At 58.3% G+C, this 27,844-nt stretch overlaps 2 protein-coding genes across 4 annotated transcripts in view; one reads left to right on the top strand and one right to left on the bottom strand.

Moving 5' to 3' along the window:
• ABCC11 (ATP binding cassette subfamily C member 11) overlaps positions 1-19,280 on the bottom strand; it is a 42,157-nt gene extending 22,877 nt beyond the window's left edge. Inside the window, exons 1-10 of one of the 2 annotated variants that reach the window (XM_036346425.1) lie at positions 19,075-19,280; positions 11,457-11,600; positions 9,803-9,930; positions 9,079-9,237; positions 7,446-7,593; positions 6,384-6,617; positions 4,602-4,775; positions 3,939-4,086; positions 2,656-2,804; positions 753-860 (exon numbers count right to left, since the gene is read on the bottom strand). In XM_036346425.1, the coding sequence (XP_036202318.1) occupies positions 753-860; positions 2,656-2,804; positions 3,939-4,086; positions 4,602-4,775; positions 6,384-6,617; positions 7,446-7,593; positions 9,079-9,237; positions 9,803-9,930; positions 11,457-11,558 (1,350 nt within the window). In that variant the 5' untranslated portion in view covers positions 11,559-11,600; positions 19,075-19,280. The remainder of the gene's footprint in view (positions 1-752; positions 861-2,655; positions 2,805-3,938; positions 4,087-4,601; positions 4,776-6,383; positions 6,618-7,445; positions 7,594-9,078; positions 9,238-9,802; positions 9,931-11,456; positions 11,601-19,074) is intronic. The other variant, XM_036346427.1, reaches the window with a different exon arrangement.
• The window catches only part of LONP2 (lon peptidase 2, peroxisomal), a 40,399-nt gene continuing 28,217 nt past the window's right edge, over positions 15,663-27,844 (top strand). The window contains exons 1-4 of one of the 2 annotated variants that reach the window (XM_036346430.1): positions 15,663-15,988; positions 24,614-24,848; positions 25,978-26,109; positions 27,487-27,609. In XM_036346430.1, coding sequence (XP_036202323.1) covers positions 15,756-15,988; positions 24,614-24,848; positions 25,978-26,109; positions 27,487-27,609 — 723 coding nt within the window. In that variant the 5' untranslated portion in view covers positions 15,663-15,755. The remainder of the gene's footprint in view (positions 15,989-24,613; positions 24,849-25,977; positions 26,110-27,486; positions 27,610-27,844) is intronic. The other variant, XM_036346429.1, reaches the window with a different exon arrangement.

The following is a 27,844-nucleotide window of genomic DNA, read 5'->3' as shown; positions in this document are numbered from 1 at the left end:
ACTGGTCTGGACGTGGTTTCTGTCCAGGCAGCGGATGCGGAGTCATTGTTATTCCTGCGCCTGTCGGTGGCGCCTCGACTTTTTACAATGAGCACCTAGCATTTTACTAAAATAAAATAAGCCGAAGCCGGTTTGGCTCAGTGGATAGAGCGTCGGCCTGCGGACTGAAGGGTCCCAGGTTCGATTCTGGTCAAGGGCATGTACCTGGGTTGCGGGCACATCCCCAGTGGGAGTGTGCAGGAGGCAGCTGATCGATGTTTCTCTCTCATCGATGTTTCTAACTCTCTACCTCTCTACCTTCCTCTTTGTAAAAAAATCAATAAAATATATTTTAAAAATAAAAATAAAATTAAATTAAAAAGCTATTTTCAAAAGAAATGAGAGGAAGTCTGTTTCTTCATTATTTAAAAACATGGGCCGCAGGCCTGTTTCACCGGATGAATAACAACGTCAGGGCCAAGGGACACCATCGTCGTCATCGGGAACTGCACGGCCCTTTAGTTTGTGAGCTGAGTTATTTTTAGTAACATGATGAGCAGCCATGAGCCCCACCCCCAGAGCCATACCCTGTCTGTACCTGCCCATGGGTCCTTCCCCATCTCACGCTCCACGCCCTCCAGGCTCCCCCACCCACACCCGGGACCCACTGTCCGCGCCCCGGAGCCACTATCCCGCGCTCAGGAGGAACGCCCGGGGCTGGAGGCGGGTGACGCCCACTGCCAAGCGCCGGGCAGCCCGCCCTGACCGCTGACCTTGAGCCTCTCTGCCGCAGACTTGGACTCCGTGAGGCCTTTGACCGAGAAGGGAATGAAGAACACCGACAGCCGCATGGTGTTCCAGATGGCCAGGACCGTGAAGGCCTGGTGGGGACGAGAAGAGGTGGTGAGGGTGGCAGCCCGACCCCCCGCCCCCATCCCGGGAGCCCCCATCCCTGAGCCTCGAGCCACAGCGCCGGACCGTGCAGCTTCCCCCAGCAGGTCCATCCTTGGGCAGTGGCCCAGCTGGTTTGGGGGAGACCAGAGAAACCGGTGAAAAAGAGCCGCTCTTATGAGAGTCCCTGAGTCTGGAGGCCGGGTCCCTCTCGTCGCCTAGCCAACGGGGAGCTCTCGCTGTGGGCAGGCCAGCCCCCGCCCAGGCTCAGGGTCCCCAGGGGCACCGTGCCAGCCGGCCTACATGGAGGGCCTTCGGGAGCACCGGGACACGGCGGCTTTGTGCTGTCAGGTGCCGCACGGTTGTATGGCTGCTGTGGTCATCTTCCTTCTCCTTTGCCTGAGATGTTCTTTCTGTTACTGAAAAATCTCCCTCCGCATCGCCTGGCTCCCACCTCACTCCCCCCGAGAGCACGTCCCGGCTGCCAGCAGCCCACCTTCGGCCTCTGGGGTCCCGGGGTCCCGGCTTACGAGCTCCTACAGGCGCCCGGGTTGCCAGTGTGCTCCCTGTGCCCTGGCCAGGGTGCGTGTGGGAGGCAAGCAGTCCATGTGTCTCTCATGTCAATGTTTCTCTCTTTCTCGCTCTCTCTCTTTCTCTCTCTCTCTCTCTCTCTTCCTCCGCCCTTCCAATCTCTCTTTAAAAAAATCAATGGGGAAAAATATCCTCACGTAAGGATTAAAGTGTATATATCAGGGGTCCTCAAACTGTTTAAACAGGGGGCCAGTTCACTATCCCTCAGACCATTGGAGGGCCGGACTATAGTTTAAAAAAAAACTATGAACAAATTCCTATGCACACTGCACATATCTTATTTTGAAGTAAAAACACAAAACGGGAACAAATACAATATTTGTATTTGCATGTGGCCCGCGGGCCGTAGTTTGAGGACCCCTGGTATATATGATCTGACATAGACATTAGACATTAGACATTAGACATACACATACACATAGACATAGACATACACATACACATACACATAGACATACACATACACATACATATACATACACATACACATAGACATACACATACACAGACATACACATACACATAGACATACACATAGACATACACATACACATACACATACACATACACATACACATACACATAGTATATGATAAACTCCAACCAGCCGGCATGCTTTGGCCTGACTCTGCCTGCTGTCAGCACTGTGTGACCTCAAGGCCTGGGCCAGGCAGAGGAGACTGCTGCGTGGAGCACGGGTGAGCCCTTGGCTACAAACCCCCATGATGCCCTCCTGCTTTGGCCACAGCCTCGGCCTCCCCCGCTGTGAGCCCACGTCTCCAAGATCAGGCCCTGCCCTCCTCTCCTCAAAGACGGATCCATGCTCCATCCCAGGGCCAGGGTCAGGCCCCAACGGGAAAGACAGAAGGAACCATGCCTGTTATTTAAAAGTGTATTGGGGGGGCTCTATTTTGGTCACAGAGAAATGCATCCATTTAGGGTTCCCAATCACTGGGGTGTGAATGACACATTCCAGCTCCCTAAGCCCCCAGACGATGGTCACCCCTCCCTCCCACAGCTGTGGCCACAGGGATGTCTGTTCCTCACAGGGGTCGACATGGAAGGAAAACCAAAATCCAATCCTAGTACCTACTTGCAAACCATTGAAGTCTTTGAGGGGCACACGTTGGAAAAGGACAAATGAGAAAAATTCCTGTCCGTTCAGAGGGAAAAACAAAACACGCAGACACGTACCAGGGAAGCTGTGAGCTCCAGCTGGAGGCCAACGTGCGTGAGGAACATCACCAAGGTGGCCACGGTGGGGGCCACAAACAACAGCACCGTGCCCAGGCTCTGGACAAACCCATTCTTCTCCATCAGCTTCCTTTCCTTCCTTCTCAGGTCTGGGGAATAAATGAGAAGCCCACCGAAGTCAGCCACAGGAACATCCTCCACAGACAGTCCGTGGTCAGCCACGGGAACACCCTCCACAGAACACAGAACAATCCGTGGTTGGCCACAGGAACATCCTCCACAGACAGTCCGTGGTCAGCCACGGGAACACCCTCCACAGAACACAGAACAATCCGTGGTTGGCCACAGGAACATCCTCCACAGACAGTCCGTGGTCAGCCACGGGAACACCCTCCACAGAACACAGAACAATCCGTGGTTGGCCACAGGAACATCCTCCACAGACAGTCCGTGGTCAGCCACGGGAACATCCTCCACAGAACACAGAACAATCCGTGGTTGGCCACAGGAACATCCTCCACAGACAGTCCGTGGTCAGCCACGGGAACACCCTCCACAGAACACAGAACAATCCGTGGTCGGCCACGGGAACACCCTCCACAGACAATCTGTGTTCAGCCACAGGAACATCCTCCACAGAACACAGAACAATCCGTGGTCGGCCACGGGAACACCCTCCACAGACAATCTGTGTTCAGCCACAGGAACATCCTCCACAGAACACAGAACAATCCGTGGTTGGCCACGGGAACATCCTCCACAGACAGTCCGTGGTCGGCCACGGGAACATCCTCCACAGAACACAGAACAATCTGTGGTTGGCCACAGGAACATTCTCCACAGAACACAGAACAATCCATGGTTGGCCACGGGAACATTCTCCACAAACAATCCATGGTCGGCCATGGGAAAATCCTCCACGGAACACAAAACAACCCATGGTCAGCCACGGGAACAGCTTCCATGGAACACAGAACAATCCATGGTCGGCCACGGGAACATCCTTCATGGAACACAGAACAACCCGTGGTCAGCCACGGGAATATCCTCCATGGAACACAGAACAATCCATGGTCGGCCACGGGAACATTCTGCACAGAACACAGAACAATCCGTGATCTGCCACAAGAACATTCCGCACAGAACAATCCATGGTCAGCCACGGGAACATCCTCCACGGAACACAGAACAACCCGCGGAGCACGAAGGAAATGCCCAGAAGGTGGGTGGCGTGGCCCACCGGGACAGCCATAGGCTCTGAGCAGGAAGCAGTTGCTCTGTACCTTTAATTATGTGTGCGAATGGCTTCTCCCACGTGTACATTTTAATCAGCTTAATGCAGGTGAGGAATTCACTGGTCACCCGGATGCGCTGGTCGCTGACCTCAGAGGTTTGCTTCTGTCTCTTCACAAACATGAGGGTCAGGAGCGCCTGCAGCCGGAGGGGGGGCGGGGGGGGCGCGGGGAGAGGCGGTCAGAGGCGACAGGCGAGGGTTCCCATGGGAAACACCAGATGCGGACGAATCGCTGGTTAATTGCACCGGGCGGCCCATGAGACCAAGCGCTAGGTCCCTGCTGAAGGCTTTCAGAGGTGCCCCCTCTAGGTCCCTGCCTCTCGGTCCCCGCTGTCCTTCCTGGGGGCCCTTCTCTCCTGGGGCCAAGCCAGGCTGTGGCTGACACAGCAGAGTCCGACTGCTCTGCCTTTGGGAACCCAACCCTCTAACAGTCGCAGGCCCCTTTCCGGGGACCGAGGGAGGAGACCCCTCCGTTTGCATGACTCAGAGCACGTGTCATCCAAGCACCGCTTCCTGTTTTGCCCAATTTGTTTTCACCTGCAACTTAAGCAGCCAATGTGCCCCCTCCCCCCACAACCCCGAGAGGCCACGTGTCCGGTCGGAGGTACCCCCATGACGGAGCCCGGGCGCGCGGGGGAACGGCCAGCCTCACCATCAGCAGTAAGATCAGGAGGTAGAAGAGCGTGCCGATCAGCGCGGTGGGTCCGAGCGTGAGGTAGGAGGCGACGCTGCAGGTCAGCAGCGACGAGCAGCTCAGGAAGATGAGGGGGCCGTAGTACACGCCTTCAAACAGGTAGTTGGTGTCGCTGGTGAAGAAGCTGATGGCCTGGAAGACAGCGAGCCCGAGGCTCGGGGTCACCTCTCCAGTTGCCCCGGGCCTGTCTCTTTTCTTAATATTGTCATTGATTTCAGGGAGGGTGGGAGAGGGAGAGAGAGAGAGAAACAACAATGATGAGAGAGTCCTGGATCGGCTGCCTCCTGCGCGCCCCCTACTGGGGATCCAGCCAGTAATGCGGGCCTGTGCCCTCGCTGAGCATTGAACCGTGACCTCCTGGTTCATAGGTCGACTCTCAACCACAGAGCCACGCCGGCCGGGAGAAGGTCCGTGTCTTTGGAGGGGGCTCGAAGGAGGGGGCAGCCAGAAGTGTGCGTGGTGGGGACTGGTGTGGGCCGGTGCATTTGAGGGCTGGAGGCCATCTGGCCAGGCGGGCGCGGGAGGCCATCTCGGGCTGGAGGAGGCTGGAGAGGGGCTGAGGCCAGGTCCCGAGCGGGTGGCTTGATGATAAGGGGCCAAAGCAGAGCCGCCTTCCCGTCACTCTCAGTGGCCCTCAACAAAAAAGTCACCGTGAGCCCGGCCGGCGTAGCTCGGGGTGGTGTCTACCCAGGACCCAGGAGGTCAGGGTCCGCTTCCCGGTCAGGACACAGGCCTGGGCTGTGGGCTCCATCCCCAGTGTGGGGTGTGCAGGAGGCAGCCGGTCCATGATTCTCTCTCATCACTGATGTTTCTCTCTCTCTCTCCCTTTCCCTTTTGCTCTGAAATCAATAAAAATTCATTTTTTAGGAAAAAGACTTCCTTAAAAAAAAAAAAAAGTCATCCATGTTCCTCAAGCCACAGGAAAGCAGGGAGATTGGAATCCTATAGAATAAAACCTTAATATGCAAATTGACCGAACAGCAAAACGACTGGTCGCTATGACACACACTGACCACCAGGGGGCAGACGTTCAATGTAGGAGCTGCCTCCTGGTGGTCGGTGCGCTCCCCCCGTGGGAGCACCACTCAGCCAGAAGCTGGTCTCAGGGCAGGCGAGCACCGTGGTGGTGGTGCAAGCCTCTTCCGCCTCCACTGCAGGCAGGTGGTGATGAGTGAGAGGTCCCGGACTGCGAGAGGGATGTCCCACTACCAGCCGGGAGCGGGCCTAAGCTGGCAGGTGGACATCCCCCGAGGGGTCCCGGACTGCAAGAGAGTGCAGGCCCGGCTGAGGGAAATTTCATGCACTGGGTCTCTAGTTAAATATATAAAATCCCAGTGTCCCCCACGACTACGGGCCACACATTGTCACAGCCCCTCCCATCCCTGTCAGTGTCTGTGTGTCCTTATGTGGCCAGGGGAGCAAGACCAGGCCCCCCCCCCTGTCACCGAGGGGAGTGGGCACCCAGGGAGCCCTCGGGATTGCTCTTCCCTGGGGGCGTCCCTGGGCCATGAAGTCCTCCCACACCCTCCTCCCTGGCAGGCGTCCCCGGGGGCCCAAGCAGGCCGCCCCAGAGCAGGCTCAGTAACTGCAGCGGAGCAATGGAGGGACCCTCTCTCCCGGCTCAGTGCTGACCTGCCCGGGGACCCCAGCGAGGCTGCTGATGGCCATCACCCCCCTGGGAATCATTCCCTCTCCCTCCCCTGGCCCCGGGCAGCGCTGGCCGGCCGCCCCGGCACTGACCTCGCCAGTGGTGATGTGCGTCAGCGACTTAAACTGCAGCAGCTTCTGGAAGGCCAGGGAGGCGGCGGCTGCACGGAAGCGGATGCCCGTGCGCTGGCTGACGACCCAGCACGCGCACATGCTCAGGGACTTGAGGCACTCGACGGCAAACAGGGCGAGGCACAGCCCCACGGCGTACCCGACGCCCCCGGACTGCTCCCGGGAATATTCCAGGATCCTGGGGATAATCAGCGCCTGCAACAAGCGCGGGAGCCGGGCTCGCTCAGGCCTGCCGGTCCCACCGAGGCGCCATGGGCTCACTGCGAACCGGCACAGAGACAGTGGACACATTGCCCAGGGGCACCGGCCGCGAGGTTGGAACCCAAGCCCTGGCTGCGCAACTCACACTTATTATTAGCTCCCCTGCCCCCAAAGCGGGTCCTGTTCAGAGCAGCAGTGGGGAGACAATACATCCTGTGGGGACTGGTACCCATTCCCCCACAGCTCCCATGCCCACCTCTGGCCACACCCCACATCCTGCCACGCCCACCTCCCACCATGCCCCACCTCCTGCCACGCCCAACTCCCACCATGCCCCACCTCCTGCCACGCCCAACTCCCACCATGCCCCACCTCCTGCCACGCCCACCTCCCACCATGCCCCACCTCCTGCCACGCCCACCTCCCACCATGCCCCACCTCCTGCCACGCCCACCTCCCACCATGCCCCACCTCCTGCCACGCCCAACTCCCACCATGCCCCACCTCCTGCCACGCCCAACTCCCACCATGCCCCACCTCCTGCCACGCCCAACTCCCACCATGCCCCACCTCCTGCCACGCCCAACTCCCACCATGCCCCACCTCCTGCCACGCCCAACTCCCACCATGCCCCACCTCCTGCCACGCCCACCTCCCACCATGCCCCACCTCCTGCCACGCCCACCTCCCACCATGCCCCACCTCCCACCATGCCCCACCTCCTGCCACGCCCAACTCCCACCATGCCCCACCTCCTGTCACGCCCAACTCCCACCATGCCCCACCTCCTGCCACGCCCAACTCCCACCATGCCCCACTCACCGGCCCCAGCACACTCAGGATGGCGAAGCAGGCGCCCAGGATCGCGTCCGTAATGGTCCTCGTTCTCTGGAACCTCAGCATCACGCGGAACACGGAGGCCTTTTCCAACCCATGCCTCGAGACTTCTTCTTCCCAAAGCAGGCGGAGCCTGGGAAAGAGGAAAACGGCCACGTGAAATCTCTTCGCACGTGTCACCCCGACGTCCCAGGTCCTGTAGCAGCTTCATTACAGAAATTTTCAAACATAAGGAAGTGAGCAGTGTAGGCATCGCCCCCAAACACGCATTCCCCAGGTTCGAGGACCACCCACGTCTGTTTCATCTCTCCTCCCTTCACTTTTTCTCTTTTTTTCTCTATTTAAAGCAAATCCCAGACATATCATCTCATCTCTCAATGCTTTAGGGTGTATCTCTCCTAGATAAGCCTTTAGAAAAACACCACAGTAACCATAAAAACAATAGTTATTAATAATAGCTATAGTTATAAACAAGTTATTAACATAGTAACAAAAATTTCTTAATGATATGGCATATCCAGTTTGTATTCAAATCTCTCTAATTATTTCAAAAATACATGTTTATAGTTAGCTTGCCAAATCAAGGTACAAATAAGTCCATCCTATATAATAAAAAGGTAATGTGCAAATTGACCGTCACCCCCTTGCACAAGATGGCCACCCCCATGTGGTCACAAGATGACCACCACAAGATTGCCAGCAGGGGAGGCAGTTGGGGGGACCAGGCCTGCAGAGGAGAGTAGTTGGGAGCAACCAGGCTGACAGGGAAGGGCAGTCGGGGGTGACCCGGCCGGCAGGGGAGCAGTTAGGCATCGATCAAGCTGGCAGGGGAGTGATTAGGGGGTGATCAGGCTGGCAGGCAGAAGCGGTTAGGGACAATCAGGCAGGCAGGCAGGCAGGCAAGCAGTTGGGAGCCAGCAGTCCCGGATTGTGAGAGGGATGTCTGACGGGGATCGGGCCTAAACCGGCAGTCAGACATCCCCTGAGGGGTCCCAGATTGGAGAGGGTACAGGCTGGGCTGAGGGACACCCCCGCCCCCCCAGTGCACGAATTTCATGCACTGGGCTTCTACTATGTTATATATATTTATTTATTCTATTTTTATATTTATTTTTAGAAAGAGGAAGGAAGGGGGAGAGAGAGAAACATTGATGTGTGTTTCGCTTATTTATGCATTCGTTGGTTGATTCTTGTACGTGCTCTGACAGGGGTGGAACCCACAGCCTTGGTGTATAGTGTGGCTCGGTGGTTGAGTGTCAGTTTATGAAGTAGGAGGTCATGGTTCGAATCCCCAGTCAGGGAACATGCCCAGATTTCAGGCTGGATCCACAGTAGGTAACATGCAGGAGGCAGCCGATCCATGATTCTTTCCCATCATTGATGCTTCTCTCTCTCTCCCTCTCCCTCCCCCCCACCCCTGAAATCAATAAGACAATATTTAAAAAATAAAAAAGTGCTTTCAGACTAGAGGTCAGCCTCTTGCTACAGAGGAAGAGCCCGCAGTCCTTGGTTGTCTGAGGAGGGACCAACCTTCCCTTCTCTGAGCATCTCTGGTCACCATCCCCCCCACCAAGACCTGGTCTTAACCGGCCCCGCGGCTTGCCCAGCATGACGGTACCTGTGGGCACTGCGGGTGGAGGCGTCCTGCGCTGACAGCGGGGGGATGGTGTTCTCATCCAAGCGCTTCCGGAGGCCTTGCATCATGAGGGGGCTCAGCCACGACACCGTCAGGTAGGAGAACAGGCCGGCGTCATCCAGGGGCTGAGGGGACGGGAACCTGGAAGTCACAGGCAAGGTGGTCACGCGGGCACGCGGGCGCGGGAGGGGAGACGCGGGGCGGGGCAGGATTTTGAGATGATGAGTCACGGCTATGCCAAACCACAGCACCGTCAGCCAGAGGCACTGCTACGTGTGTGCGTTCGCGACTGTTACCTGTGTGATAGTCAAACGTCAGAAACAACAGCAGCGCCTATGAATAGGGGAGCAATTTTAAAAGAAAGGAAAGAGCCGGGCCGGCGGGGCTCAGGGGTTAAGCATCAGCCTGTGAACCAGGAGGTCAGGGTCCGATTCCCGGTCAGGGCACAGGCCCGGGTTGCCGGCTCCATCCCCAGGGTGGGGCGTGCAGGAGGCAGCCGGTCCATGATTCTCTCTCATCATGGATGTCTCTCTCTCTCTTTCCCTCTCCCTTCCTCTCTGAAATCAATAACAATATATTTAGAATAAAGAAAAGCAGTGCGGCCTGTCCGTTCTGTGGGAAACAGCACGGAGGTGTCCACGGTGAAGCTGCCCTTCGTTGCCCTTGGTGCCGGGTGGGTTCCGCCCTCCGCCCCGGCAGGACTCACTCGGGCTTGCGGCGGAAGGGCAGCAGCATCTTCCAGGTGTCATGCTTCCCCCGAGGCGGGGCCGCTCCGCTCCCAGGCGGCTCAGGCTCCTGAATTTGTGGGTAACCGTCTTCAGGGGTGTATGTTCTCTTGGGAAAGAAAAAACGAAAGAGCGTCCGTTTCAGACCCATAAATGCCACCGGAGCGGGCGTTAGGCCCAAGGAGGACGGATCCTTCCACATCAGCTTCCTCGCGGCTCTGGAGTCAGACAGAGAAAGACAAGTACCCCCGTCCTCACTGGCATGTGGGACCTTTTCCTATCCTCACCCCAGGATATTCCCCATTGACCTTTAGAGAGCAGCAGGGAGGGAGGAGGGGAAGAGAGAGAGAGAAACATCGATGTGAGAGAGACACATCAATGGGTTGCCTCTCGCTGGGGCCCGGATAGGGGTGGGGATGAACTTGGAACCCGGGTACATGCCCTTGACCGGGATTTGAACTCGTGACCCTTTGGTCTGAGGGCTGACGCTCTAGCCACTGAGCAAACCAACCAGGGCAACATGTGGAATCTTTTAAAAAAGAAAAGGGAACTCATAGACACAGAAAAGAGATGGGTGGTTGCCGGAGGCAAGGTGGGTGGGTGGACGGGCAAATGGGTGAAGGTCAAAAGGTACAAACTTCCAGTTACAAAGTAAAGGGGTGCTGGGGCGGCAGCCACAGCTTGGCGACTGCGCTCAGTCACGCTGGGTTATATGTTTGATCGTTACTGCGAGAGGAGATCTTAAAACGTCTCATCGTAAGGAAAAGAAAGGCGTTGCTCTGTGTGGTGACGGATGTTCCCCAGACCTAGTGTGGTGATCATTTCACAACGTATACAAATACCAAGTGGTATGCTGTGCACCTGAGACTAACATTCGGTCCATTACATCTCAGTGTAAATAAGTCAACAAACAAATGAGAGGATCCACGGGGAAAAGGTTCCACATCGTGGTGCCTTCAGGGCGAGGAGACCAACAGCTGAGTGTGATTGTCAGGGGCCAAGCTGGTGTGTTAGCGATGGGTCCAGAGGCACTTAGTCTCTATATAAAAGCCTAAGCAACCGTTCGACCGGCAGCGATGACGCACACTGACCACCAGGGGGCAGATGCTCAACGCAGGAGTGGAAACCACAGGCATGGAAACATGGAACAGACTGATGAATCTCAGAGGGAAGTGGGGAGGGGGAGAGCAGGAAGAGATTAACCAAAGACCTTATATGCCGACTAGAGGCCCGGTGCATAGATTCATGCACCGGTAGGGTCCCTCTGCCTCGCGTGCGGGGATCGGGCTGAAGCCGACTCTCTGACATCCCCCAGGGGGTCCAGGATAGCGAGAGGGCGTAGGCCAGGCCAAGGGACCCCACTGGTGCATGAATCCGTGCACTGGGCCTCTAGTGTTATTTTAAGTGCATACATAGATGAATAGGTAATAGAGAATTCATGCACATGCATGAGCCACGAAGGCGTGTCATGACCAAGGGTTATGATTCATCTAATTACAGAAGCGTGAGGTGCATTTGCAAAAGTCAAGGTTGAATAAATATGGGACAGCATTCCTTGAGCTAATAATTGGTGACCATGGGGAAGACCCTCCCCTGCAGCTCCCTGGGGCCTTGATGCGAAGGAGATGGACTCACGTAGCTAAGTCCCGAGACCATGCCGTCACCCACATCAAAGCCGAGATTCACGACGCCGCCGCCGGAAGAGCTGGGGACCCAGCATATCTTCCTCCTGGGCATTTTCAGTTGTCCTGCAGATCCTTCGTTTTCCAAAACCAGAGACTGAAAAAGCAACAGGCAGGAGCGGCTTAGACTCAGCCCCACGCGGGCAGGAGAGGAGGCCGGCCCCCTGCAGGGAGCATGCGGGGCCGGGCACGGGGTTGGGCCCTGCTCTTCCCTCTACCTGGGATGGACTTGGCTCCCTATTTTTATTTTTTAAAATAGGTTTATATTGATTTCAGAGAGGAAGGGAGGGAGAGGGAGATAGAAACATCAATGATGAGAGAGAATCATGGCTCAGCTGCCTCTTGCACGCCCCCTACTGGGGATCGACCTATGAAACAGTTCAATTCCCCGTCAGGGCACATGCGCGGGTTGAACTGTGACCTCCTGGCTCATAGGCTGATGCTCACCCACTGAGTCATGCCAATCGGGCTAGGCTCCCTACTTTTTCACGTCCTTCACTGCCCCAGCCCGACTTCATCTGGGGAAACCCTTCTCCAACTCCCCACTCCCCACCCCACCCCCGTGGGCCAGGCCAGTCTCCTTTCATATACCAAGTCTGCCCACAGAACTACGCCTCTTCTGCCCTGCCCGGTGGCTCAGGTGATTGGGCATCGTCCTGTGCACCGAAAGGTCGCCGGATCGATTCCCGGTCAGGGCACAGGCCCGGGTCGCAGGCTCGACCCATGATTCTCTCTCATCATTGATCTCTCTCTCCCTCTCCCTTCCTCTCTGAAATTAATACAAATATTTTTTTAATAATAATGATAAATAAAATAAATTTTAAAAAATCCTCAAAGGAGGATTGTGAAAAAACAAATCATGCTTCTTCTCTTATCCCAGTTTGTAATTGTACATTCACTGTTTGTTCACTGTTTGTCAATTGTTCACTGTTTAATTTGATTCACTGTTCAACTGTCGATCACTGTTTGTTCCGCGTTCATTTCCCGGCACTAAACGGAGGCCAGGGACCCGCCTGCTTTGCTCACTGTCGAGTCCCTGGGCCTGGGGCCTGGGACTAGGAGGGCAGCCAGGTGCTCGCTAAGTAAACAAGGGAAGGCACACCATGTTGCCATTTTCTGACGCCTGGTTTTCAGACTCTGGCAGTGGGTCTGGGCAGGACCTAGGGCAGTGGTTCTCAACCTTGGCTGCACATGAGAATCACCTGGGAATCTTTTTAAAATCCTGATTTCTGGGCCTCATCCTCCGGAAATTCTGTTTCTTGGTTACTAATGTTGTGGCCCCACCCCATAACAAAGAAACAGAATTCCCGGAGGATGAGGCCCGGAAATCAGGATTTTAAAAAGATTCCCAGGTGATTCTCATGTGCAGCCAAGGTTGAGAACCACTCACTTAGGGCCTTGGGTCACCAAGTGTATTTCATATGCCTTTTGCTTTCGCCTTTCTGAATGTGTGACTCACTCACTCCCAGAGCAGCCGCTGCCTGGGGTAGGAGAGGGATGGTAACGAGGAGTCTTTCTGAAGGAACGGAAAGAGAAAGTGGGCGACTCAGTGGTTCAGCGTCGACCTATGACCCAGGAGGTCACGGTCTGATTCCCGGCCAGGGCACAGGCCCAGGTTGTGGGCTCCATCCCCAGTGTGGGCCGTGCAGGAGGCAGCCGGCCCATGATCCTCTCTCATCGTGGATGTGTCTCTCTCTCTCACTCCCCCTTCCTCTCTGCAATCAATAAAAACGTATTGAAAATTGGCGTGATTCCGTAGAGAGAGGCCCTGGGGAGGCCCGCGTGTACCGCTCTTCCGTTTACTCATTACGCAAAGCTCCCGGCGGAGGGCGCGGGGGTGGGGAGCGTGGAGTCAGCAAGTTCCAGATCGCAAGTCATGCGCGCTGGCACCGGGCTGCACGGGGCGCCGACCTCTCCTGGCAGCAGAGAGGGAGGAATGTGGCCTGACAGCCTGCTCCGTGCTGACGGGGAAGAGGAGACAGAGCGGCAAAGGGGAGGCTGGTCGGACCTTCACTCATTGCCCATTTCCCGAGTACCTGTGCGGAACAGTTTGCAGATATTGAGAGAATGCTTCCTCATTTTTCTGTCTCTTCACAGCGTCGGGGCTGTGGGCACCACGCACGTGTCAATTTCACCTGCGTTATTAGCATTCCTGCACTGACTTCTTTATATATATATGCTTTTGTTGATTTCAGAGAGAGGAAGCGAGAGGGAGCGATAGAAACATCAACGATGAGAGAGAACCAGGGGTCCGCTGCCCGTTTATCCACTGTGATTAGTGGCGAGGCCATCCCTGCTGCTGGGTGGGACCAGGACTTGCCTGGGAATCAGGCCACCTGGCTGCTCCAGCCATCGCCGGGGGGCCAGCGTCATGGCGGTGAACTTGGTTCAGACCCGGGCTATTTGCAGATGGTGAAACGGCCTGGGAACTGGAGGGGGCCCTGGAGCAAGGCAAACGGTGGCCAGTGTCCAAGCCAGAGGCGCACGGAGGGCAGGGAAGGTGCCGGGGGCAGTGGGGCCAAGCCGCCTGCCAGGCCCCAAAGGCGGCTGACATCAGCCCTTTCTCTTCCGTCTCCGTCCAGGCCGCCCATTCCCCGCTGGTTAACTTCTTCCTCCTGCTGGTTTCAATAGCTTCTGGGGCCATCGCGGGCTCTTCACTGAAGGCGAACCCCCCGCGCTCTCCTGCCGGCGTCTGGCACAGCTGGCCCCTTCTCGAGACTCCCTCGGGTCTCCCTCAGCTCACACCCCACCTCCTCACTGACCTCCTGCTCTCCTCTCCAGCCCTTCGACGCCATTCCTCACACAGCAGCTTTTGAGAACGTAAGCCAGGCGATGTGATCCTGCCATTGGAAACGAGGGGCTGCGTCCTGGCCCTCTCTAGCCTGACCCCGCTGACCTCCCAGCTCCTTGGGACCGAGTAGCTCAGCAAGATCCAGGAGCTGGTCCCCAGACATCCCACCGGCATCCCAGCCACAGGGTCTTTGCAAGCGTTGCTTCTCCTGCCTGGCGTCGTGCCCTTCCCGCCCCCACCCCTGACCCCTGGCAGTGCGAAGCTCGGTTCAAGCGCAGGGCCTCCTCTGACCCTCGGAAGGACTTTCCGCTCCCCGTCCACACCCCTGTTGTGGGGAGCGGCCACAGTGTTTGGACAGGTTCGAGCCTCGGACTGAGGAGAGGGCACAGTCCTCTCGTGGCCACGTGCAAATCCCAGCTTGGAGGGCAGAGCCCTCCCAGCACAATCATAGCCAACAGCTGTAGTTGTGAGCTTGAACCTGTGGTCCGAACGCGTGGCCCCACGTGCCTGAGTGATGTGGGCTCGATAGAGTTCAGGTGCATGTAACTGAGTAGGGTCGAAACCCTCCAGAACGTTGTAAACATCTTGACCACGCCCTGACTTTGCCCCGTGGCATCTGCTATAAAATAAAGACACGGCTTGTAGCCCGTGGCGCTGTCTCTCCATCGGGAGCAGCGTCCCACCCAGACCCAGCTTTCTTCTCTTGTCTGTCTGTCCTCCGTCCTTCACCTGGGGCTGAGCATGCCATGGCCGAGCATATGGGTCCCACCCCACTAGACGGTCAGGTCCATGACAGCGGCAGCCTTGTCCACTGATGGATTGCGGGGCATTCCATAAAACAAGGCATCGAAACACCGAAAGCACCAGGCTTTAAAAAACAAACAAACAAACTGTAATAATGGAGGAGTCATCACAACTAACGGGAAAGCCGGATCCGGAGCAGAAAAAAGGGACATGAGGGAGGAAACGGGCAACTTTCAGGTCCGGCCTGTAGGTCAGGCGGCCGCGCTAACTCCGTGGCTGTCACTGAACGGATGCTGTGAGCCCCTGGGGGAAGCCGGGCGGAGGGTGGGGACCTCTCTGCCATGTCCTTGCCCCGCGTTTGCACACCTGAGCTGGTCCGCACTGCAGGTGAGAAGCATGCCAAGCAGCTGTAGTTTTCCCCATCTTCCTTCCCGACACAGCGCGGGGGGTGGGGGTCGCTGTGTGAGCGAGTCCCAGGGAAAGTTGAGGTGCTGAGCAGGCCCGGGCGCGCGGGAGCCCTGCATGTCTTTTCGCGTCATTACGGCGCGCGCCTTACCGCGCGGCTCCGCCAGGGGGCAGCGCGAAGCGGCGGCGTTTGAGCCCGGGGGCGGCCCGTCGCGCTGGACCGGAAGTGCCGGCGCGCCGGCGGCTCGGAGGTCGGGGCGGCCGCGCGGGCGGCGCACAGCGGTGAGCGCAGCTCAGTCGGACGCCGCCGCCATGTCGTCGGGCAGCCCCATCCAGATCCCCAGCCGCCTGCCGCTGCTGCTCACGCACGAGGGCGTGCTGCTGCCCGGCTCCACCATGCGCACGAGCGTGGACTCGGCCCGCAACCTGCAGCTGGTGCGCAGCCGCCTGCTCAAGGGCACGTCGCTGCAGAGCACCATCCTGGGCGTCATCCCCAACACGCCCGACCCGGCCAGCGACGCGCAGGACCTGCCGCCGCTGCACAGGTGGGCCCGGCGGGTCGCGGCGGCGGCGGGACGGGCGCGGGGGTGGGGGGGGCGCAGCCGGTTCTGCCCCTGACGCTGGGCACGGGGGGCCAGCTGTCTGCCTCTAACGCGGGACACGGGGGGCCCGGTTCTGCCTCTAACGTGGGAAATGGGGGCCGTTCAGTGGGAGGACCCAGGAGGCAGGGAGCCGGACGAACTGTCATGGTAGCGAGTTGCCCTGAACCCCCTCGGCGCCCAGGTCTGAGCTCTCCAGGCCGCTCCTCCCCGCCCCCCCCCCTTCTCCCTGTCACTCTGACCTCTTCGCTGGCCGCTGGCCACCGGCCACCCGCACATTTTAGTGTTTTTCTATCCCGCCCTGCACCGCACCCCCACCCCCGTTAGCTTTTGGGGGCCTTTCTCCCACCCCCCGCCTGCCCCTCGCCTCCCCTCGCTGCCGGTTTCCCCCCCTAAGGGCCCTTCCTGCCCCGCCTCCTGTCCCGGGGCTGCCCTGGCTCCCTCCTGGTCTCCTGCTGGTATGCGGGCCCCCGCGGGCCGAGCGCGGGATCTGGGTGAGGCCCCTGTGCCTGTCTGTCCGTCCCCTCCTGTGATCCGGGAGCTCAGCCTCCGCCTGGCAGGTGTGCCTGGAAGGCAAAGGGGGTGATAGGCAGGTGCGCCGACCAGACCGTGGCCAGGAGCCGCCTGTGGCCACGGAGCACCGGCCGGTCGCATGGAGACCCCGGAGTGGCCGATGGCCCCGGTGTGCGGGGCACCCTCCTGGTCTTGGCACTGAAAGCCCCACGTCCCAGACAAGCCCTCGCCCTGACGTGCTGCCGGGAGGGCACAACACACACGGGGTTTTGAAAACTTGGACTGAAAGTGGCTGTGCCGGTTACTGAGTGGTCACCTTTTGTGTCGGTTTTGGCTCTTTGCAGTTCAGGGAAACATTAGCGTTTTACCTGTTTCCTTTTACTCTATAACGTGGGCGCTAAGATTCCGCGTGTGGCTCGCGTTGTATTTCTGTTGGACTCTGGGTACACGGCTCGCTCTCGGCAAATGCTGTCTCAGACGCACCTCCCAACCCCTGCCTCCTACCCTTAATCCCTCGAGATGTTTTCAGCTTCGAGCCCCTCGTTCTCAGAACTGGGGGTTCCTGGCCCAGTGGATTTGGGGAGGGTTAGGAAAGCCTTGTTTTGATCCCAAACCGGGTGGCTATATACATTTTTAAAAGGAGATTCCGGCCTTAGCTGGTTTGGCTCGGTGGCTAGAGCGTCGGCCTGTGGACTGAGGGTCCTGGGTTCGATTCTGGTCAAGAGCACATGCCCAGGTTGTGCATAGGTGGGTCAGTGAAGTGGGACGGGGGGGGGAGGCAGGCAGTGGGGAGCATGCAGGAGGCAACCGGTCAGTGTTTCTCTCTCTCTCTCCCTCTCCCTTCCTCTCTGAAATCAATAAAAAGAAATGTTTGTTTTTTTTAAAAAAAAGGAGATTCCATAGCTTTCTTCAGATTCTCAAAGGAGCCTCTCCCTGCCCCTCCTAAAACAAAACAAACCAAAACCAACAACAAAAAACCCCGCCAGCCCATAGTCCACATTGCGACAGCCTGGCTTTTCTCAGCGTCTTGGCCCCCCTCCGACCGCTCTGGCTGGAGTGGAGTTGGGCACTTTCTGAGGGTCAGCGCTGACACGCTGCCCTGGGCCTGGTTTCCCTCCCCAGGACCCCCCCCCCCCCGCCCGGGGCTCCGCTCACGTCTCCCACCGCTTTTCCCGCTCTGTGCCCGGGCACTTAGCCGCCTGTTGAGCCCAGTGTGGCCATGACCAGATTTTTCCTTTTCTTCCCACCGTGCGTAGCCCTGGTGACCGCCCACAGGCAGGCTGTGCGTCTCAGGGGTTTAGTCAGCCCTGGCCTGGTGGCTCAGTTGCTCGGAGCGTTGTCCCAGTCACCAGGGGGTTGTGGGTTTGATTCCTGGTCGTGGCACCTCCCTAGGTTGTGGGTTTGTGTCGGAGCTTGGGGCAGCTGATGGATGTTTCTCTCTCCCTCTCCCTTCCTCTCTCTCTCTCTCAAATCAACAACAAACACCAAAACTACATCCTCTGGTGGGGGGTGTTTTTAAGTGGATTTAGTCCTATTTTAGGTGTGAGTGCCCCCTCATTGGCATCACGCTGGCAGATTGGCAGCGTGTTTCCTTCCCCGTGCAAATCCCTCCGAAATGACAGTGACTGTTACTCTAGCCCAGCCCAGCCGTGGGCAAACTACGGCCCGCGGGCCGGATCCGGCCTGTTTGAAATGAATAAAACTAAAAAAAAAAAAGACCGTACCCTTTTATGTAATGAATAAAATACCTGTTTACTTTGAATTTATATTAGTTCACACAAACACTCCATCCATGCTTTTGTTCCGGCCCTCCGGTCCAGTTTAAGAACCCATTGTGGCCCTCGAGTCAAAAAGTTTGCCCACCCCTGGGCTAGCCTCTCCGGCCAGAAGCACCCTTGCCATCCATTCAGGTGGTGGGTGAGCTCATCCCGAGGCTCCTGTCGCTGCCCTGGCTTCACTGAGAGCCCTGGGAAGACCTCATCGTCCGAGTTAGAAAACACAGCCCAACCATCCCCGCCCCCCCCATTCTGTTTTTAAATATGTTTTTATTGATTTCAGAGAGGAAAGGAGCGAGAAAGGGAGAGCTAGGAACATCAATGATAAGAGAGAATCATGGATCAGCTGCCTCCTGCACGCCCCCTACTGGGGATCAAGCTCGCAACCTGGACATGTGCCCTTGACCAAGATCAAACCCGGGACCCTTCAGTCCGCAGGCCGACGCTCTATCCACTGAGCCACACCGGCCAGGGCCATACACCGACCATTCTTTATAGAATCCCAGCATTCTTAGGGCCCCACCCCGGACCGTGCCGTTTTCCTAGAAATACTGTTTACTCCTTGGAAAGTCTGGGTAGCGAGACCCCCCTGCATTCCCCCAGATTAGCAGCCGGTGTCTTTTTCCTCTAATATGACCTTAAAGCGCACTTTCCTTTGAAAAATGAAAACCTCCCATAACACAGTTACCGAGTTGTTGCTAACATGACTCTGTGCTGCTACCCATATCTCCCCCGGCCAGTTACCTGCTCTTCCAGGCGGCGTGGTCTGCGGGGCAGGCGCAGGCTCTCTCTGCTGCTGTGTGTCCGTCCCACCGTCCAGGTGGCACTGCCCGGTCTTCAAGGAGCAGCCGAAGCCGGTTTGTCCCCGGGCTCCTCGCACCGCGGGAGCAGGGCCAGGTGTTGACTTCCTGCACCACCCCCTCTTTTGCATGTCAGTGCGCAAGCCTGGCCCTAGGGGCTCTCCCCGTAGGTAGAACTTGGGGTAGGTCCTGGCCCCCGGCCAGCTCAGGACACCTGCTTACCCGGCCCGCACGGGTAGTGGCTCCTGAGGGGCGCTGGTTCTCCGAGTGGCAGTGGTACTGACTCAGCCCTTCCTGGGCCCTGTCCTTCCATGCGCCCAGGCTGCTCCCCCCCCCCCCCCCCCCCCCCCCCCCGTCAGGCCATGGCTCTGTGCATGCGGCCTCAGCCCGGCGACAGCCCCCCTGTGGGCCACGTGGGCTCCTGCTGGTCCCCCCTTATCGTGTGGCGCTGCTTCATCTCCCCGGCTCCACATGCGTTTCGTTGGCGTTTGTCTAACAAAACAACACACAGTGGCATTTGTCAGCAGAAAGTGAATGTTGGTGGAGAAAGGGCCTGTGCAGTTTATAATCGGGGTCAGCGCTGTCTGTGCCGCTCCTGTCTGTTTCCATTAAAAGTGCGACCCCAGTGGACACACGGACGGTAAGAAGGGAACCAGCCCTCCTGCTGGGACGGAGAAAGTCTTAGGGGGCGGATAGGGGCTCACACCAGCCACCGCCTTCCCCGAACCCAGAGCCTAAACGTGAGCGAGGCCCTCACGCCTTCCGTTCCGTGCGGGCTGGGAGGGAGGCGGCTGCCGAGGAAGGTGAAAGCTGGCGGAGGGGGCTCCTGCGGGTCCAGGGAAGACGCCGTCTCCGTCATGAAGGTGCCGGAGGCGACAGTGACTCAGGAGCCCTGGCCGAGGTGACCCCGCGGGTGGCTGTGTCAACAGCAGGTCGTCAGTGGAGACACAGCCTTCTCTTGGAAGACGATGCCAGCCAGGACTCTGCCAGAGGGGAGAAGGCAGTGCCAGGCCTCTGTGCGCCAGGACAGGCTGCCCCTTGGGGGCTCACGCCGCTGGTGACTTTTCAGTTGAGGCCAGTGTGCGTCCACCTACCGTTCCAAGATCCCCAGGGCCCTTGAGACTCATGGCAGACCCCCTCCGCCCGTGCCCTGGGAATGCGGCCTAGCGCGGACGACAGCACCCCTGGGTGCAACCGGGGTTCGCGCCCCCTTTAAGCCCGCTGCGGGCACCTGTGACCTCATGGACAGTGCACCTCGGCACCCAGGAGGCTGATGGGCACGGCTAGCAAACCCTTCATGCCACTGACCCGCGCCCATCTGCAGCCCCGGGCCGAGGGGGCATGTCGGCCTTTACGGCTCACTGTTCAGGAACCACCTTGCGTAGATGTGGCTCCTCCGGTGGATCTGGGCAGCGTGCCTGTAAACCCTTCGGGAAGGGGTTCCCACCTGATGCCACCAGGAACCCGCCTGGGAAGAGGCCCCAATGTCAGCATTGGTGGGAGTTTGGGAGCCGGCGAGTCCCACCCTCGCGGGTGACCTTGAGGGCCTCCGTGGAGGAAGCACGAGGACTAGAGTTCCGCGTGGAGCCCGAATTGGGGGCCGAGCTGCTGCCATCTCCTGGTCAGACTGGGACCGCTGAGGACGTGCTTCTGCGGACGGCCAAGAGAGTGGCGTCTTGAGATGGAATCTGCCCGGGAAGATGCTGGGAAGATGGAGATGAGGACAGGATTTAGAATGTTCCGGAAGCAGTTGAAGCCGCGGCGGGGTCTGAGAGGACGGGCTGCAGCTCTGAGGGGCAGCGTGGCGGCTCAGGAGATGGCTCGCATTGTTATCAGGAAAGGGTTTCTAACGGAGGCCTCTGCCTTGTTTTTTAAGACCTAACGCTGCGCCGCTTAATAGACCACGGCACAGTGTGAGCGTGACGCTCGGACGCACGGGAAACCGAAACACGCGTGTGACTCTCAAGTGTCTTTCCCCAGGTGGCTTTCTGGCCCCCTGCCCCTTCCCAGGCCGTTTCCCTTTAAGGGGTGCGCTTGAGTCCACTGTAAGGGGCTCAGAGGAAGAGCCGTGACGCCCGTAAACCTTGGCAGGCTTGTCTTCCGGAGCCAGGCCCGCGCTCACCGCCTTCAGCTCGGACGCCTCCTCTCCGGTTGGCGGAGGTACGTGTTTGCTCTTCGAGAAAACTCGGCCTCACCTGTGACGGTGACGCCGCCCAGACAAATACACCTGCCGCCTCCCTCTCCTCGTCCCAGCGTGGAAACCCCTGGGCCAGGGATGCAGTCTCCGCTCCGCCATTCCCGTGGCCGGAATCATGAGCTCGTCGGGCCGGGGCGCTCAGGCCCTAGGGTGGCGCCCTGTCCCCGGCCCGAGGGGAGCGGACCTGCCCCGAGGCGGGAGGGAAGCAGCCCGTGGCTCCGCACCCCGTCCCGTTTAAGTTACTGCTCACATCGGTTTTTACCCCTGTGCACAGGTCAGGGCTGAACGGTGGTGGGGAAAGGTGTGCAGCTCAGAACACACTGAGTGGACAGAAGCCAGGGTCACACGAGCCTGCAGGAGGGACCTGTGAGCAGCGCTCCAGTGAGCCACATGCAGAGGCAGGCAGGGCCGCTGAGACGATTGCGTGCTGTCTGTGTGCTGTCTGTGCTGTCTGTGTGCTGTCTATGCTGCCCTGTGTGCTGTCTGTGTGCTGTCTGTGTGCTGTCTGTGTGCTGTCTATGCTGCCCTGTGTGCTGTCTGTGTGCTGTCTATGCTGCCCTGTGTGCTGTCTGTGTGCTGTCTATGCTGCCCTGTGTGCTGTCTGTGTGCTGTCTGTGCTGCCCTGTGTGCTGTCTGTGTGCTGTCTGTGCTGCCCTGTGTACTGTCTGTGCTGCCCTGTGTGCTGTCTGTGTACTGTGTGCTGTCTGTGCTGCCCTGTGTACTGTCTGTGCTGCCCTGTGTGCTGTCTGTGTGCTGTCTGTGCTGCCCTGTGTGCTGTCTGCGCTGCCCTGTGTGCTGTCTGTGTGCTGTCTGTGCTGCCCTGTGTGCTGTCTGTGCTGCCCTGTGTGCTGTCTGCGCTGCCCTGTGTGCTGTCTGTGTGCTGTCTGTGCTGCCCTGTGTGCTGTCTGTGCTGCCCTGTGTGCTGTCTGTGCTGCCCTGTGTGCTGTCTGCGCTGCCCTGTGTGCTGCTGCCCTGTGTGCTGTCTGTGCTGGCCTGTGTTCTGTCTGTGCTGCCCTGTGTTCTGTCGTTGCTGGCCGCCTTGTGCTGCTGCCTGTGTCTGTCCTGTGCTGCCCTGTGTTCTGTCTGTGCTGCCCTGTGGTTCTTGTCTTTGCGGCCCTGTGTGCGTGTACGTCTGTGCTGCTCTGTGTTCTGTCTGTGCTGCTCTGTGTACTGTCTGTGCTGCTGTGTACTGTCTGTGCTGCCCTGTGTGCTGTCTGTGCTGCTCTGTGTGCGTGTCTTTGCTGCCCTGTTGCTGTCTGTGCTGCCCTGGTGTACTGTCGTGTGCTGCCCTGTGTACTGTCTACTCTGCTGCCTGTGTACTCTCTTTGCTGGCCCTGTGTAGCTGTCTGTGCTGCCTGTGTGCTGTCTGTGCTGCCCTGTGTACTGTCTGTGCTGCCCTGTGTACTGTCTGTGCTGCCCTGTGTACTGTCCTGTGCTGCCCTGTGTAACTGTCTGTGCTGCCCTGTGTACTGTCTGTGCTGCTCTGTGTGCTGTCTGTGCTGCTCTGTGTTCTGTCTGTGCTGCCCTGTGTACTGTCTGTGCTGCCTGTGCTGCCCTGTGTACTGTCTGTGCTGCTCTGTGTGCTGTCTGTGCTGCTCTGTGTGCTGTCTGTGCTGCCCTGTGTGCTGTCTGTGCTGCTCTGTGTGCTGTCTGTGCTGCCCTGTGTGCTGTCTGTGCTGCTCTGTGTGCTGTCTGTGCTGCTCTGTGTGCTGTCTGTGCTGCCCTGTGTGCTGTCTGTGCTGCCCTGTGTGCTGTCTGTGCTGCTCTGTGTGCTGTCTGTGCTGCTCTGTGTGCTGTCTGTGCTGCTCTGTGTGCTGTCTGTGCTGCCCTGTGTGCTGTCTGTGCTGCTCTGTGTGCTGTCTGTGCTGCCCTGTGTGCTGTCTGTGCTGCTCTGTGTGCTGTCTGTGCTGCCCTGTGTACTGTCTGTGCTGCTCTGTGTGCTGTCTGTGCTGCCCTGTGTACTGTCTCTGCTGCCCTGTGTACTGTCTCTGCTGCCCTGTGTACTGTCTCTGCTGCCCTGTGTACTGTCTGTGCTGCGCTGAGGGGCAAGGGCGGGCTCTTGTGTTGCTGTTTCCCAGGCGTCAGGAGCCCTAGTCTCCTCCCTTCTTTCCTGAAGGCATAGCCTCTCCCCTGGCCAAAGAGAGAAGGGCAGTTCCCTTGGGACCTGAAAGTGTCCCTGGAATGTTGACCTTTCCGTGTAGGTACCGTGTTGGCCTCCCGTGCAGTGTACCGTGTTGGCCCTCCCGTGCAGTGTACCATGTTGGCCCTCCCGTGTAGGTACCGTGTTGGCCCTCCCGTGTAGGTACCGTGTTGGCCTCCCGTGCAGTGTACCGTGGTGGCCCTCCCGTGCAGTGTACCGTGTTGGCCCTCCCGTGTAGGTACCGTGTTGGCCCTCCCGTGTAGGTACCGTGTTGGCCTCCCGTGCAGTGTACCGTGTTGGCCCTCCCGTGTAGGTACCGTGTTGGCCTCCCGTGCTGTGTACCGTGTTGGCCCTCCCGTGCAGTGTACCGTGTTGGCCCTCCCGTGTAGGTACCGTGTTGGCCTCCCGTGTAGGTACCGTGTTGGCCTCCCGTGTAGGTACCGTGTTGGCCCTCCCGTGTAGGTACCGTGTTGGCCTCCCGTGTAGGTACCGTGTTGGCCCTCCCGTGTAGGTACCGTGTTGGCCCTCCTGTGTAGGTACCGTGTTGGCCTCCCGTGCAGTGTACCGTGGGCTTCATCTGGGTGCCGCTTCCTCTCTGAATGACGCTCGGATGCTGCTCGGTCTGCACTGTGTTTGGATGCGGTGAAACCCAGCTCTTCAGCTGTCGTTAGGGGGTGACCAGCCGCTAGAGGTAGTCTCCACCTTCTGGCAGGGCCTGTGGGTCTGGGACTGTCCTCAGTCCCACACAGCGTGGCCTGTGCCACTCACCCCGCGTTTGGAGGCTCAGGATCCGAGAGCAGTGAGCCCCGTCCGGTGCCTGGTGTGGAGGCGGGTGCGGAAGCTCGCAGACCGCGGGAGGCTCGGTGTCGGCAGAAAGCCGTGCTGGGCCCCGCTTCGGAGCTGGCTCACGCCTGCTGTTTCCACGTAAATCCTTTTAGAATGCTAATATTCCGGTGCCAGCCTGCCCCCTGCCGCGCGGGGGAATGAGCTGACACCATGTAGTTGTCAGCTGCTTGTGCCTGTAGCGACGGTACCGGCGTCACGGACCAGACCCCGGGGCTGATGGCGGCAGCCGGTGCCTGCTCCCCGCGTGCCCGCCTCGGGCCGCCGGCGGGAGGTGTGAGGGACGTGTGGCGTGTGTTGCAGGATCGGGACGGCGGCGCTGGCCGTGCAGGTCGTGGGCAGCAACTGGCCGAAGCCGCACTACACCCTGCTGGTCACGGGCCTGTGCCGCTTCCAGATCGTGCAGGTGCTGAAGGAGAAGCCGTACCCCGTGGCCCAGGTGGAGCAGCTGGACCGGCTGGAGGAGTTCCCCAGCGCCCTGCAGACCCGGGAGGAGCTGGGCGAGCTGTCGGAGCAGTTCTACAAGTACGCGGTGCAGGTGAGCGCCCGCCTTCTCCTCAGCACGTCTCCTTCGGCGCCTTCGCTGCCCTGCGCTGCGACGGGCTGGCTGGGGGGTGCCGTGTTCGGGCTGCGTGTGTCCGAGTGAGTTAATAACATGCCATAACGTGTGCATTCAGTGTGCCTCGCCTCTGGGGGTGTGCCTCAGTCTTCCTAGGACACATTAGCCAACCCTTTCTCACATGTTTCCTGAAAGTACTTCTAGAATTTTTCTTATAACTTCTGGTGTCTCCAAACCAGACAGTTACTAAACACGTTTTAAAACTTAAAAGCACTGCCATTGTCACTAGACTGTCTGGGCACCAGGTTATGTAAGTCACGCTTGTCACCGTGGAGGAGGCGATGAGCCCGCAGTGGCGGTTCTGAGTGAGGGGCCCGCGGGTTGGAGGTGGGCTCGGGACAGGCCCGCCACGTCCGGAGCAGGAGACGGTGGCCCCCCCCGCGGCTCTGAGCGCTCCCACCAGAGCAGCTGGCGCTCCCTCGTGTCTCAGGGCTCACAGCCACGTCTGTGTGAGAGGAGCTGGGAAGCAGCCCGGCCACGTCCAGACGGGGGCGCGGCCTGTGTCCAGCCCGTGGACCCCAGTTACTGAAAGCGCCCCTAACTCCATTCTCTCATAGAAATCATTCCCAGTCAGCACTCAGATTCTCAGAATCCGAGGGTCCTGCTGAGAAGCAGTGTTTCAGTTCCTGGTTTGCTAGCAGGTTAGCCTCAGCTGTGCGGCTTTCCAGCGCTGGGCCTCCCGCTGGGTGACGTAAGAGGGTGCCCTGTGCTTCAGGGCAGGGGCCGCGATGCCTGCAACTTCCTCAGTGATGGTGTGTGTGTGTGTGTGTGTGTGAGAGAGAGAGAGAGAGAGAGAGAGAGAGAGAGAGAGAGAGAAAGCAAACGGGCAAGAAGTTAATAATTGGTGAATTTAGGGGAAGAATATATAGTTCATTGTACCATTGCAACTTTCCAATAAATTTTAATTCTTTTCTAAATAAAACCACAGATTTATATACATTAGTATTATCCACGTTGGAGCCCTTTCTGCTTTTTATTCTGTTTGGCATGTTCCTCTGGGGCCCACACCTGAAGCCCGCGCGGCAGTAACGCCCCCCTCCCCTCGCAGCTGGTGGAGATGCTGGACATGTCCGTCCCCGCGGTGGCGAAGCTGAGGCGCCTCCTGGACAGCCTTCCCCGGGAAGCCCTCCCCGACATCCTGACGTCCATCATCCGCACGAGCAACAAGGAGAAGCTGCAGGTACGGGGCCGCGGGGGCGGAGGCCGGTGGTCACGGCTCCGCTGGGTCTAGAGAGCGAGGACACGCGAGCCTTCAGCGAGGCTGCTGGCGGCTCCCGGAGGAGCGAGAGGGACTCTAAAAGTGACGGCTTTTACCCGCGTCATCAGCACCCTCACTCGTCAGCTTGTGGAGAGAGTGAAAGCAGAGAACAGTAACACAGGCAGATACTTCATCTAACTTAAACATAAATATACTCCGTCCGCTGTTTTTAAACGCGTGGAGCCGCGCCCTTTCCCTGCGTGGGCTGCTTGGGATTCGTGATGTTTCTTACGTAAAACACACCGTGATGCGTTACCTGTAATTTTCCATTTCTGTTTCTTGAGAGAGAAATGAGTTTTAAAGACACTTGAAAAATCATCAAGTTCAAGATCTTAGATGTGCATGTTTTCCCCCAAATCGTGAAAGTTCTCTTGCAAACTTACTTTCACAGTATTTTTAAGCAGCCTGCTTTGTTGAGTCTTCCCAGAACCTTTAAACTAGTTTTCATTTATATTTTAAAAAAATACGTTTTTATTGATTTTTAGAGAGAGAGGAACGGGGAGGGAGAGAGAGATAGAAACATCGATGAGAGAGAAACGTCATCGGCCAGCTGCTTTCTGCACACACCCCACTGGGGACCGAGCCCACACCCTGGGCGTGTGCCCTGACCGGGAGTCCAACCAGTGACCTCTCAGTTCCTGGGTCGGTGCTCAACTGCTGAGCCACACCGGTCCGGCTGAACTAGTTTTTATTGAAATCACCCTCCTTCCTTTATCAGTTTATTTAATACTTAAATCCAGCTGATGTAACAGGAAGTGCAGCTGACGCCAACAGACTGGGCTTAAGCAGGGATCCAGTCCCCGGTAGGAGCGGGCGGCGGCAGGAGCGCCAGCACCTGCTTCGGGCGCGAGCAGGGTGCCAGTTACCCTGATGTGTCCGTTGCCGCCGCACGGGCAGGGGACGGTGGCGGGAAGTGCTTCTAGTCTCTCGTGTGTGTAAAACGTCAGTGTTCTGAGCCTCGAATTTGTTTAGACCTGATGTGCAGACACGTTCTAGGCTTTCGGAGATTAATTCCCAGAAGGAGTGGCCATACCGTGTGTGTTCTGTTCTTGCTCTTGGGACAATACACGTGGCCTCATTTTTAAATGGAAACTCAAGATGCTCTTTGGTCTTGCTTAGGGTTCTGGGATCCGTGCCAGACAGCCTTGCCGAGTTCATACAGTTACTGTGGTGGTGTTGGCCGCAGGGAGCGGTGACCCCTGGAAGGAGGTGTCTGACGGTGGACGCTGCGCCTCTGCCCGCCTGGCCGGGGAGCGCGTGCTTCTAGTAACGGGCTCGCTCTCGCTCTCGCTCCTTCAGATCCTAGACGCCGTGAGCCTGGAGGATCGGTTCAAGGCGACCATACCGCTGCTCGTCAGGCAGATCGAAGGCCTGAAGCTGCTCCAGAAAACCAGGAAGCACAAGCAGGACGACGAGAAGCGGGTCAGTGTCCTCGGAGCTCGTTTCTTCAGGGGCCCTGTCTTCATCGGCCCGGAGGTGCCGTGTGGGTGGGTGGGTGGGTTGGTTGGTTGAAGAAAAACATGGGGTCGCCGGGCCGTCGTGGCTCAGTGTCTGAGCATCGACCCAGGAACCAAGAGGTCACGGTTCAATTCCCCATCAGGGCACAGGCCCGGGCTGTGGGCTCCATCCCCAGCGTGGGGCGTGCAGGAGGCAGCCG

This window comes from Myotis myotis, unplaced genomic scaffold, assembly GCF_014108235.1.
Source record: "Myotis myotis isolate mMyoMyo1 unplaced genomic scaffold, mMyoMyo1.p scaffold_m19_p_19, whole genome shotgun sequence".
Taxonomy (NCBI): domain Eukaryota; kingdom Metazoa; phylum Chordata; class Mammalia; order Chiroptera; family Vespertilionidae; genus Myotis; species Myotis myotis.
The sequence above is the reverse complement of the archived record's forward strand: the minus strand, read 5'-3'. Positions and strand labels throughout refer to the sequence as shown.